Source organism: Vespa crabro, chromosome 9 (genome assembly GCF_910589235.1).
Source record: "Vespa crabro chromosome 9, iyVesCrab1.2, whole genome shotgun sequence".
NCBI classification, from domain to species: Eukaryota; Metazoa; Arthropoda; class Insecta; order Hymenoptera; family Vespidae; genus Vespa; species Vespa crabro.
In genome coordinates this window covers 783,838-798,244 of record NC_060963.1, presented here as the reverse complement: position 1 = coordinate 798,244, position 14,407 = coordinate 783,838, and the positions used below count along the sequence as shown (strand labels likewise).

The following is a 14,407-nucleotide window of genomic DNA, read 5'->3' as shown; positions in this document are numbered from 1 at the left end:
AATATATAATAAATTGAAGATGTAGACTGATGAATTTGTTTGTTCAAAGATAACAACATGAGAAAATATTCAATGAGGTAATAAGTAAGAAGGATAATAAGTAATCATTTATATTTATATGGTTTACAGGATTATTGTTTTCATAGAAAACTCATCATCCATTTCTAATGAAACATATCTATCTATTAAGCATATTATCGTACAGAAAAAAAGTGTGTGTGTGTGTGTGTGTGTGTGTGTGTGTGTGTGTGTACTATGTATATATACATACAGACACACACACATTTATGTATGTATGTATGTATATATATATAAAAGATAAAGTTTGCCATGTCTCCTGCCAAGAACAATATTTACAACGTACATTAACTATACAACTTTTATATACAAAAAACATTAACTATATAATTTACATACTATCGAAATCTTATTTATCATTAAATGACGTCATCGTTATAACAATTCGTATATACGGAACGATTATGAAATTGTTACGGAAATTTGTAGAAAAGAAAGGGGGAAGAAGAAAGGAGAAAGAAAAAATATATGTATACGTTTCTCTAAAGGACACACGATCGGATAATTAAGAATAAAAAGGGTTCGCACATTCTTTCTTCCCTTTTTAATTAATCGTTCTTTCCTCCTTCGTAAATTATTCAGAGATCTTCAAAAGGAACTTATATATATTTTAAATGTCCGGTCGTATCTCTATCGTAATATTACAATCCTCATCCTCTTGGCCCTCTATAAAATTAGGATTGACCAATCCATTTTGTCCCTCGATTTTCTCTTGATTAGTCGTAATCGATGATTTCTCAATAGCCTCGAGATTTTTCGCATTTTTAATAGCCTCGAGATCCTTCGGGGAGATATCCTTTTCCATGACAAAATTCTCGTTGTCGATTCCAAGCGCATCGATCGATTTCTTCTCCTTTTCATTGTCCGTTCGATGCTGATTCTTTTCGTCCAAAGCGATCTCAACGATACCACGATCAAGACCATTCTGATTCTCCGTCATCGTCTTTGGTTTTTTCTTTACAATGTCGTTCCCTTCGACTTGAGGCCTTTTCTTCAAATACAACGCATTGAAGAAGAAGTATATTAAACCGGTCACTAAGGAGATCACAGCGAAGATCTGATACGTCGGTCTGGTACCGAATGCTTTCATCAGATAACCACCGACCAAACTACCAGAACCTTTACCTGTGAACAATATATATGTAATATTATATATGTACCAAGAACAATAGAAGAGAATCGAATTAAACAATATAAAGTATTATTATTATTATTCTCTTACCAACTCCATAATAAAGTCCACCGAGTAATCCCTGTATCGAGGTGTCCGTTGTAGAGGTAGATAATTTTGCTGCGTAAGTAACAGCTGCCGTGAAACTGAGAGACGATGTAACTGATTCGAGAGCCTCGAAGATCAATGTAAGCCAAGGATTGTAAATCAAAGAGTAACCTAAAACAAATAATTCTCATCTATAAACTTATTTAATATACGAGTTAAAATCTTTTTTCTGTTCTTTTTTTTTTTTTCTTTTTTTACAGGAATGTACACGTGTGATTTTTTTTTTTTTTTTTTTTTTGATTTCTCACCACAAAGCCTGACAGCGTAAAAAATAAAACCGATGAAAAGGACATTAGCATGGCCGATCTTCGATATGATTGGTCCAGAAAGAACGAGCAAAGGAATTCCTGCTATACCACCGACCGTTATAGTAATTCCCATGAGTGATCTGGAACCTCCTAAATCCTGGATTAACCAAAAGAGGAAAGACTCGATGTATCCCCAAGCGGTCCCTTGAAATATTTTGTTATTGTTACATTTATATTTCGTTAAGATTTAAATGATAATTAAAGAATCTTGTATAAGAACTTTTTCTCACCGAGAATAAAACATGCTATGAAAAGAGCAACCACTTCGACGTTCTTAAGAACTGTGAGAACGTCACTGACAACGTTAGTCGCAGGAGATTTGAATTCCAAATTAATAGCTAACATAAGGAAACCCGATATCAATTTCAATGCGGCGTATAAATAAAATGCTGGTCTAGAAATAGAAAATAACATTAACAATCGTACACGTTGTTCAACGAAAATAAATATATTTATATATATATATATATATACATATATATGTATATATCGATTGGATCCTTCGATCGTTCGAAAGAGTTTACCTAAAGTCCGTGTATCCTTTATCCCTACTGGCATAATCTATCAAAAGACCAGACAACGGAGACGAAATCATACCACCGATACTTCCGTAAATTCTTTGAAGACCGTAATCCGCCTCCTGTTCTCTCAATATTGCAATAACTGCACCTTCGAACATGGCGAAGGTGGTTCCACCGATGATTCCTAAAATAAAAAGCAGACATTGATAAGTCATTGGATTTATTGGAACGATATCGACCCTTATTTCTCCAATCCACTTACCAATAAATACTCTAATCACCAGGTATAACCAGAACGTCAATGTAATGTTATACTCGACTTGCATATCCATGTTCAAACATACTTCCTTTCGGGGCATTGTAACGATACATTTTTTAACACAATTCTCAATATCGAGTATTTGATATGGTTCTGGACTTTGGGCATAATCAAGGAGTGGAACTTTTACAACGATCGTTTGATCATCTTCGTTAAAATTTTTACAAATTACTTTCTCAAAAGTTTCACCATTCCAGGATACTTTCTCTGCGATAAATTTTTGTCGTTCCTCTTCTATGTCCTCCTCCGTCGTTTCCAATTTATTTAATTTCGATAAATAGGATTGTCTGTTCATAGTTCGATCGATTTTCTCCTACGATTATATTATAATGAAGTATTGCAGTGTATTTTCGTTAAATCGATTTAACATAATAATGTTACAATTTATCAGATCTCACATTGGACGAATCAATGAATTGTCCGAAAGTACATAGGGTTCGATTTTCGTAAACTTTGACGGAGTCAAAATTCTCGAGAAAAGTCGACGGACTGCAAGAGAATTCGTAAAGTGAATTTGTTGGGAAGAAATAAGTGTTCTTTGACAAACGACGAACCGACGTTTTAAAGAATTCATTGTTTTTCAATTTACGATTTATTCTCATGTCCTGTATTTGACCGATGTCCTGCGAAAAGAGAAAAGTTTTTTTTCTACCTCCTCTTTCTCTTATTTAACCAACTTAAAATCTACAATGATTTCTATTCGGACAAATTAATAAAATATAGATACCTGTGGGATGTTATTCAAAGAGGCAGTATACTTGAACGAATCATTGGCACCCATTTTAAAATCGTAACTCATAATCGTATACAATCTCGAAGTTAATAGGGCTTGCGAATTGGTTTCATTCTGTTCGTCTATGTGACAGGCATACCTAAAACACGTCTTTATGCTATTCAGATAACAATATTTTTTTCTTTTTTTTTTTTTTTTTATTTTTTTATTTTTTTATTTTTTTATTTTTTTTATAGGAAAGATTAAAGCATGAATTAAATAAGACGAAAACAGGAAGATGAAATACGCGAATCGGTATCTCGTAATAAATATTATAACAATTATTTAGAATTAAACTCGTCGTAATAATTATTATCTCTTTGGATTGTCATCTTCGTAGTTAAGATCATTAAAAGTAATTATCTTTGCTATACAATTAATTTTGTTCTTTCCTCGAGATCAAACAGGAACACAATGGAGAGGCATGAATTTAATCTAATAGAAAAAAAATCTCTAAATTTAGTAGAAATAAATCTCTAATGAAATTCGTACTTACCCACAGCTCTCTATCTTCGTAGCAATCTCTGAGCTCAAATCCGTTTCGCAAGGGTGACTTTGACTCATCGAATATATGAGCTCGCCATTTTTACTTGCACAACTCGCGTCCATTATAACTCTCTCTGGAAATTCGACTGTAACTCTGCCTATTGGAACGAGTAAGAGAAGTAACGCTGCTACACCGCCAAGAGAAGAAAAGAATGATAATAATATCTGCAATCAGGAGAAAGAAAAAAAAAAAAAAGAAAGAAAACCCATTGTTAATGACGAACCATGACGTTTTTTATTTTTACAAATAAAACCCATTGATTTACCCGAAAATTTCCAACTCGATCGGCAAACATCCCAGCCAACGGTGGCATCACTATAGCTGCGATAGGTGTAACGGCACTCATTATGGCTGTTTCTTCTACATTTATACCTAATTCTCTCATGTGAATCGTCAGATAAGGATAAAGTACGTAGAGCGCTAAAAGTAGAAAATATTCGATAATTGTCAATTTTGCCGTTATATAATAGAATTGAAAGGACTGTTCTTTATTTTTTCCTTTTCTTTCTTTCTTTTTTACTTACTCGACGCTTGAACGAAAAATATCAATTTGAGAGGTAGCAATTCTTTGTGCCGAAAATCTTTGGCGATACGCCGAAAGAAACTCTTGATCAACATCATTGTCTTCGTTCTTCCTTTTCTCTTTCTTTTTTTCTTTTTTGCTTTCTCTTTTTTTAGTACCTTCGTACTTCGTATTTTTGTTCGTCAACAGTTCATGAATAAAATTAACGAATAATCTTATATCTCAATTCGATCGAGTTGTATTATCATTCTCAATAATCTATTCACCTTTCATAATCTGCGTATAAATCAATATGAATGATTATTTATAAAGTAAAATTAAAACAAGATAATAATATATTATCAGAATGAAAACATTTCGAATGATTTGTAATGATATTATTTACGAGAGTATCAATATGTAAACGAGTATTTTTAAATCAATGCAATCATGCGTATATTACGGTTCAATGTAACACACTGGTAAACTGACACTGTATCGATAAAAACTGACAGCGTATCGATAAAAACAAAGTGAAACAAAAAGAAAAAAAAGAATACTCTTTTGTCATTCTCCTTATCCCAACAAATATTTCTCTCGTATTTACAAAGTTCAACGGGACACATCAATCACGATAACACGCTTTAATCCAATTAAAATACTTGTTTACGATTAATTGTATCAACGTCATATATATCAATTCCAATTCGTTTTTATTACGTTCAAAAGATCATGAGTAAAAAGAATGATACTCAGTTCTAATGGATTTTTATTTAAATGCAAAGATGAATGGAAGGATGATAAAGCTCGAGTACTTGACCGACTAACGACTGAAATCTATCTGAGAAGCAAACGGAAGGCATTTGGTGTCGATGTCGTTTGCTTCCATGAGTTGGGCGTGTCAAAAAAAAAAAAAAAAAAAAAAAAAAAAAGAAGAAGAAGAATTACATTTAATTTCACAGTGGACAAATGTCAAAGAGAGTAGAAATATGTTTGTTAATCATTAACAGACCTGTGTCAATGTACCAGAAACGAATACGAACGTTTTCTAATGTAATTCTTGAAAGTAATGGTAATATTATTTACCTAAACGTTAAGCTAAAAAACGAATATATAATAAATGAATATTCGTTGTTGAATATAAAATTCTAAACAAATCGAAACATCTACATTTTCAATTCTTTCAGATAAAAACTATTCTTAATTTTTAATAATACTTTTTCATTGACGAAACGATTAGATCGTAGGCGAACAAAAAAAAAATTACTATCAAGGATTCTAAAATACCGAGGATCTTTTTTCCTTTAATTGTCCAATCTTTGATAAACGATACCTATCAATGATATATATTTTTACAAACGCCGACCCTGATAAAGTACGCTGTAATTCAATAGAAATGTCACGACTTTTACATAACGGTTTTACAATACATGACACATCGTGCCATGATACTTCCGTTCGTCCCAACGATGAACCATCGCCCTTCTTTAAAATGATCACCAAGTATAGTATTCGAATGCTCAAGATTTTCCTTTATTCTTAATTTATATTCGAAGAGAATAACGATCGAACGAACCGAGTAACAAATTTTCTATGATTTTGATTTTCCTCGTACGTGTAAAAAAAAAAAAAAAGAAAAAAAAAAGAAGAAGAAGAAGAAAGAAAAAAAAAAAAGAAACGAATCGCTCGTAAAAGCGTTCATCGAACGTTTAACCAACCTTCGAGTCATGGACAAAAACAATTCTCGATACTTATCCCACATAATAAAATAGACTTCATTCTCATCTTTAATTCATCGTACGAATCGATTCCTTCGTTGAAAGTGATCCGTATAACAAGGAGCGAAAAACACCAAGGAAAAATAGTTTTGAAAAGTTCTGCGGAGATAAAATAGATCAATAGAATTTTTCTTTTAACGGAAGAATAAAATAATTTAACTATTTGTAAGCTTTTTAAAAGCGTCCGAAGTTCGAAGTAATCGTATCGCTCTTGTACATATAATATATATCATCGAATAATCAATTTCTTGGTAATCGTTTTATCGGGATAACGTGTATACCTAATTTCTAATATCGCTTAAACGATAATCATTTTTAAGAAAATAATAAAAACTTTTCTTTATTTTTTTTCCTATTTCTTCTTTTTTTTTTTGTTTCTTTTTTTTTTTTTTTTTTTTTTGCTTTTTATTTCTATCTCCGATTCAATTGCCACAAATGTCAAAATAATAATTCAACGATTACCGTAATAAGTTAGCCGCTAATTAAAATGTCATTAGTTCTAGCTGCAATTTATCCGCGTTATTCTCTTCGAACAATATCGCAAAAAAAGATCAATCCAATCAGACGAATTAAATGACACCGAAATAATTCCTTGCGCTCTTTTTATCCCCCTGTCCTGGTCCCCCTCGCTCCGCCCCCGTCCTTCTCTTCTCTCTCGTGGACAATATAAAGAGTTGATACGATCTACAACAATTTTCGATTCTACTACGCAGAATGTGGATCACGTGGAGGGAAGCATGCCGCAATGCAATCGTTGTTCACGCTTATCACGTATTTATTTTTTTTTTTTCTTTTTTCTTTTTTCTATCATTTTCTTTCAATTGTTTTCTATTAATTTTTTTACGAAGCACGAACACGATTCAAAAAATTACGTAAATATCCTTTGCATTTTTCACGACGGCGCGGACGACAAATCTATTAGAAAAGGAAAATAATACTGTTGCTAATTATGTGTCTTACTAATACTAAACAATACACGATCATGCGGTATCGGTAAATATATGTAAAAAATAAAACAAAAGTATGTCTCAAAAGAAAAAGAAAAATCTGTGCACGATCTCCTCCTACATTTTAATATTTTCTTAACTGAAAGTCACGCGCGCCGATAATTGAAATCTCCAGTGTATAAGTAAATACTTGCGAAATTGCAATGGCAAACAGATTGAGAAGAAGAAAAAAAAAAAAGAGAGAAAAAATAAAGAAAATAAAAAAGGAAAAGTAACGAAAGAGAAGAAAGGAATAAAAAAGTTTTTCTGATTCGATCGAGAAATTAAAGAGATATCTCTTTCTCTCTCTCTCTCTCTCTCTCTCTATCCCCTCTATCTGACATTATTTTATATATTAACTCGCATAGTTTTGCTTGTGTTGCAAGAAAATTTCGAGAAGGAAGAGAAGAAGAAGAAAGAGAAGAAGAAGAAGAAAAAATTATGGCTCTTCTGGCGTCGTGTCGCGCGTATATCCGAAGGATCACGGTGAATTACGAGACGCGAATACGGTAATTACCACGAATTGCTGGTACCGTCGACGTTCAGCGTTGGTCCATTACAAATGTAATTGCATAACTCGTACGCGCGAGTGGACCTTGCAAACGTAAGACTAGTACTAAGTACCTTCTTCCTTCAATGTTTTCTGACAGCTCCAAGATCGTTCTTTTTCTCTCTTTATCTTTTTTTCCCTCTCTCTCTCTCTCTCTCTCTCTCTCTTTTTTCTCTTCTTCTTCTTATTATTATTTATTTCTTCTCCATGATATCCGGATAATCGAGCGAAGAATTTCGTAAAATGGATAATTTCTTATTTACGTCATTTCAAGGGAGATTAGTTTTCTTTCTCTCTTTTTCTCTTTCTTTTTCCCTCCTCTCTTTCTTCTAAATACTAATCAATTATTATTTTACAATATCTCGTGCAAATCGTTTACCAACAATATTTCTAAATATATTTTACAAAAGAATTAATTTTTATAATGATGAAAATTCTAATGTGGAACGTGAAAATTTAATAGCCTAGCTATTCATCATTATAGGACAAAGTCTTGTGATCGAAAGCTTAGCAGAGGACGTGCCATACATATTTACGGACGACATATAAGGTTGATAGACACTGGTTTTCTACCGGTAATGAGAGTTTACGATCGTAGAATGCTAAATACTTATTTCCTTCGTGCTAGGGTATGAGGTTAGAAGCTATAATGTATCTAGGTACTACATAAACTCTTGCGAAGGACAGAAATGAAACTTGAAAAGGATAGGAGAAAGAAGAAAAAAAAAATATCTAATCTGGAGTTATCGATCGTTCGATCGATCGATCCTTTAAAGTGTTGATGAAAATGAAAAAAAAAAAGAAAGAAAAAAAAAAAAGAAAAAAATAGAGAAAAGAACAGAATAAAGTATATATTTCAACATCGTTGTACAGCGTACAATGTGAAATCGAAAGAACGTTGCCTAGGCGAATTTCACGCTTCACGATCACGATTAAATGCTCTCGATCCCAACGATCGATTCATTTCCGTCGTTGATGCAACGCGAAAAATCACAGATATGCCTGTTGTATCATTATGACTCTTGGTCTATCTTCTATGTGACAATCTTTTCTATAGTAAAATAATTTTATTTATTATTCCCTTTTGTCTCTCTCTCTCTCTTTCTCTCTCTTAAATATGTTTCTTATAAATTAATATATTTCACGGTTGTTTCAAACTTTATTCACTTGTTAAACGCTACGATGAGATCAGACAACAAGACGAAATCTTCTTGAAAGGTCACATGACGATTTATTTGTCACGTGAGAACGAACGCATACAATCGCACTCACACACACACACACACACACAACACACGCGCGCACGCGCGCGTGAAAGTTACTCTTTGATATTTCGAAGGAACTCATTATAATTGATTAAATGGACGTTTAAGAAGTCATTATTTATATGATGATGGTTAAAAAAAAAAAAGAAAAAAAATTACAAAAAACAAATTACAAAAAAAAAAAAATAAAAAAAATTAGCAGCAGACGATTGGATGAATCAATTATTAATATATTCAACGATTATCTTCAATATCGTACATCGACGCCGATGAAAGTTATTTAATAGTCATAAGGAAGTGAAATAATGTATTATAACGGATTGCACGTCTTCTTCGTTCAAGGCTCAAACACGTAACACTAATTAAATGAGGGTCACTGATAGCAATCCTATTTTATACATTTTCTTCCTTTATATATTTCAGTATAAGTTAATATCAACGAAAAGAAAAAAAAAAAAAAAGAAAAAAAAATCCTTAAATTAATTTTATTCGTTCCTTATATCATAAAAATGTGACGAACTATCTAATAGATTTAAAGGTTTTGTCCCTGTGCAATCAAACAAGAGGGAGAGGGAATGAAATCGTGAATGTCTATTGCGAAAGTTCACAATAGAAGGTTCGTTCAAGTATCTACGTTCCTTGAATAATTTCTGTTTAAAGTTACGCTATGTGATGTATATATGTATGTACGTATGTATGCACCATGGCTCTCATCTATCTTAAGAAGAGAAGATCTCTTAAATGTCAGAAGAACGAAGGACGAGAAAGATCGTGGCGTGAATTACGTTTACTTCTTCGTCGAAAGGATGATTGTGATCATTGATCAACTATAATCCATCGTTGTATATTTTTATTACTTTTGCGTCTTAAAAGAAAAATATTTTATTTGCGATCGATCGTAAAAACAACTTTTGCTTTCTCTCCTTTGATCGACGAACACGAGAACGATAAAAATATTCTCAAGTCCTATCGAAATCAGGTAGTAACTAACTAGGTATCTTTGTGCAAGATGAAGCGTCAAAATGGAAGAGTATAAAAAGAGAGAGGAGAGAAAGAGAGAGAGAGAGAGAGAGAGAGAGAGAGAGAGAGAAAGAGATTCGTGGAACGGATCGAGTAACGGAGAATAGGATATAGAATATGTCTATATGTATGTACATAACATGTGTACATGTATCTCTTCTTAGAATGGTCCATCTCAATTATCCATTTTGTCCGATTACGTTCGAAGCTCTCCGTGTAGCGGATGTTATCGAGACATAGAAAGTCGTAACTGGGTGAACTAGTTGTTATTTACAAGACTTATTATTGAGCATGAAGGTAATATATTAGAGACAGTAAGATGGACGCCGACAAAGTTGGCGTATTTTTATATTTCATTCTTGTCTTTTTGAAAGAAGCAAAAAAAAAAAAAAAAGAAAGAAAGAAAGAAAGAAAAAAAGGAAATGAAAACATGATTGTGAAAAAGTATGATACTGTATGAGAAAGATAAAAATTATTGAAATGATAAAAATAAATAGAAATATATTCATATATCGTTTCAAAATCATAAGACTTTCATTATATTATTATAATTACTCGAACTAAAAAGAGTACGCATATTCGACGATACGAGCTAACAAATTGGGGTTAATCTCGAGTGAACTCTAATCGTGACACTGTCACGTTAAACCACGTCAAATGTCAAATATCAAATCATTATTTAATGAAATAAAGTGATATATTATTCTACAAAGATATTCTACTAAAATATGAAGTATATTTTACACGAAGAACGAATTTTAAATAAGATCGAAGATAATTGAAAAACTATATACTCATCAAGGTTGTATCTTCTTGCAAGTTTTTTTCTTTCTTTCTTTTTTTTTCTTCCTTTTTTCTGAGTAATACGAGTCCGATTTGCAGAGGACTCATCTCGATGATCCTCGCGTGTCTTCTTCGCGATCTTTCTTTAACGATCGAAAGATATTATCATTTACATCGATCGAGATAATTCTCGATGCAATAATAATTAACGCGATTAATACTTCAATCATTTTTCATAAAGGAATGTTTTAATAAAGATAAAAGTTATCATATCAAATGAACGTTTATGCGTTCATTAACTTGAAACGATTGTTTCTCGTTTAATTTATACCTCGTTAAATCGAAATAATTGTTTCTTTATTCTACAATGTCGTATAAATATAGCGTACGAATAAATTTCTATGAGATTATATCTTTATTAACGATCTTTATTTCTAACAAATCATGAAAGCTAAAACCGATTACAAAGTTTTTGCGTAACACAAAAGTGATTGAATTTCAGCTCAAACACGTTCTACAACTTTGTCCGCATGTATCGTACATTACTAACGTTAGATCCATTTCAAAATGAATACGTACGGATATTCTCTACGATCGAACAATGGAATTCAAAATAAATATTTATATAAAACGAGGATAAACAAAAAGATGACGATGTCGAGAGATCATTGTGAATACGGACGAAGGAATTAATTGATCGATAAATTTCCTTCCTTTCATTCCTTTCTTTCTTTCTTTCTTTCTTCTTTTTTCTCTTCTTTCGAATCGATCGTAAAACAATTCTTTTCAATCTTTGGTTTTTTTCCCGTCGCTTGGAAATAATAAAAACGATGATTTATCCGTTCGTAAATTCTCTCTCTCTCTCTCTCTCTCTCCCCTTTCTTTCTATCATGTTTTGTAATGAGATATAAAAAGAAAAAAAAAAGGAACATTCATCGTCGCCCGTTATCAAATATATATATATATATATATATTTTTTTTTTATTCCTCTCTGTAATAAGAGAAAAGAACGAGCGATATATCGTCATGTATAATTTATGCAAATTTATTCGCATTAACAGAATCGAAGGAGGTATTTAACGAAGAAACAAAAAAAAAAAAAAATAAAGAAAAAAAAGAAAGAAAAAAGAAAATAAAAGAGAGAAAAAAGGAAAAGATACAAAGTAAACGTGTTCTCGGAGCAATCGATTTTTCTCAATTAATATAGCCCACGATCGGAGCACTTAGGTAAAAGTCATCCAAGATATCGGACATTCGATGTTGCTTTCACTATGCCGCTGTTAGTCGAGCACAATACGAACGAGACAAACTAGCAAATCGGGTCAAGTGCATCGGGGCCGTTGATTATTAGCGTGTCTATCCAAAGGAAAGACTTCTCTCTCTCTCTCTCTCTCTCTCTCTCTTTCTCTCTTGGTCCAGCCTTTCTAGAGTGCGTCCGAAGAGGAACTCGCAAATTATGCGCTCGACGAGTCCTCAAGAGAATGCGCGCGAGCTTTGAAAGAATATTTTACAATATACGGACGCATACACGCGCAGATAGAACGAGGATAAGAATCCATCGCCGTGTTTGCACTTTCCATTAGAATCCTTTTACGAAGAAAATAAAGAAAAAGAAAAGGACATTGTTTCACGATTGTGAATTATGTTGATTGCGAAGTACCAAACGAAAAAGGAAAAGAGAGAAAAAAAAGAGATCGTACGATTTCACTTTTACGATGTTCATAACGTTCCTAAGAGAAACGTAGACACCAAAAGAATTTTTATATTTCAATCTCTCTCTCTCTCTCTCTCTCTCTCTCTCTCTCTCTCTCTCTCTCTCTATCTATCTATCTCTCTTTCTCTCTCTTTCTTTTATTATTATTCGTCAGAAATAAAGTATCGATAAAGTCAAGAGGTAAAAGTTGATTCGATACGCGAAAAGGGAAAGGAACCAAATACTCTCGAATCCCCTTTAATCAGGTTACGAGGTGTTTATATTATTCGTGAATGTAACATACTTATACTATGAAAGTGTCATCGACTTATATTATACAGGTCACTTTTCTACGAATAATTGTTTATAAATTGCATTATACACACACATTCTCTCTCTCTCTCTCTCTCTCTCTTTCTTTCTCTTCTAAAATCTTCTTATAAATTTAGATACATAATGTATAATCGATACATTTATCAATAAGATTTATATCCTTACGTTCACGAATGATTTAATATCAGAAAAAATTCACACGTGCTTTATAATTAAAATTACTTATCATTGAAACAACATCAAATTAAAAGAGTAATAATTATTTTTATCTCGATGTCGACCTTCATTCCGCGTACGCGCTATTTCTTTTTCAAAATTATTCAATGAAATTACGTTGCACTCGAAGAATCAAATTTGTGCACTCGTTCTCTCTATTAACGATGACGTACTCCTTCATGATTTACGTCGAACGAATTCACAAAAGGAACTTGCGAATTACTTTAGATCGAAAGACGGATGTCATAAAAAGTGGACGCGTTAGGGTTGCCTCGGCAAATTACCGATAATTTGTCACGCGCGAGAATTGTTGAACTCTCTCTCTCTCTCTCTCTCTCTCTCTCTCCCTCATATCAATCGAATTGTTTTCGAAACTTGTTGAAAATATCTTTTGTTAATATCGAAACACAAGGTATAGAAGGCACTCGAAAAACTATATAATAATTATTTCTCGTAATTACTTTTATATGTTTAAACATTTGATTATTCGTATAATATATTATTAATAAGTAATAATAATTAGCTTACCTTCAACGCATTCCATAAAGTTCATTCACGTTCTGTAATGTTTCGCGTTGAAATAAAATTGATCGTTGGTATTTTTGAAAAATAAATTCGAGATTAAGATTCTTCCAAAATGGATATACGAGGATTGTAAAGTAATATATATATATATATATATATATATATGTATGTATGTATATATTACTTCAAATTGCTGAAGTAGTAATTAATAAAAAAAAAGATCGATATGATCGAGTCGATCGATGCCACGTAATCCACCACGAAGATCGCGTTCTCGGTCGAGAACAGTAGTGCTCGTCGTAAAAGTTCAGTTATTTTTTCTTTTTTTTTTCTTTTCTGTTTTTTTTTCTTCTTTTTTTCTTTTTTTTTTTTTTTTGTTTTTTTTATTTGTTACGAATAAGTGTTACGATCACGTTCGAGTATGTACTCGTATGTCCGCACAACGCGAAGTCGTGCAGGCTACTGAGCTCTCCGATCGCGCTATGCCAACACCGGTTCGAAAACACGTATTCTAATAAACCGAAGGTTGTGTGGTCGAAGTTTATCGTAAATATAATATATACAATTTATTTTACAAGATGAATTATTCCTTGGGTAAGTAGTTTTATTTATATATATATATATATTTTTTTTTTTTATTTATTTATTTTTTCATTTGTTAATGACACTCGCTGAAATAATATTTCTCTAAGATTGAGAATATTCAGTTAAACATAATGTTTTTATTGTCGTGTCACAACAAATAATATGGTGTCAAGCGATAAACTCACTACCTAAGGAGAAATTATCAATTTATAAGCACCGATTATAATGTCCATAAATATAATATGAAACTGTACATTTATGCAATTCATTTGATTTGTTTTGTATTAATTTTGTCTTGTGTGTGAAAAGAAAAATTTAAAAATCAAGCGGTAAAATAGTGATAGCCA

General features: G+C 32.2%; 1 protein-coding gene across 1 annotated transcript; it reads right to left on the bottom strand.

The window, feature by feature from the left end:
• Positions 1 to 94: 94 nt before the first annotated feature.
• LOC124427035 lies at positions 95 to 13,948 on the bottom strand. Its single transcript, XM_046969463.1, has 12 exons — positions 13,479 to 13,948; positions 4,349 to 4,623; positions 4,090 to 4,244; positions 3,774 to 3,988; positions 3,233 to 3,377; positions 2,904 to 3,128; positions 2,449 to 2,818; positions 2,190 to 2,370; positions 1,896 to 2,059; positions 1,606 to 1,809; positions 1,301 to 1,468; positions 95 to 1,203 (listed from the first exon to the last, which is right to left on the bottom strand). Exons 2-12 carry the CDS (start codon positions 4,443 to 4,445, stop codon positions 689 to 691), a joined length of 2,439 nt encoding a protein of 812 aa, XP_046825419.1. The 5' UTR covers positions 4,446 to 4,623; positions 13,479 to 13,948; the 3' UTR covers positions 95 to 688.
• Positions 13,949 to 14,407: the final 459 nt, after the last annotated feature.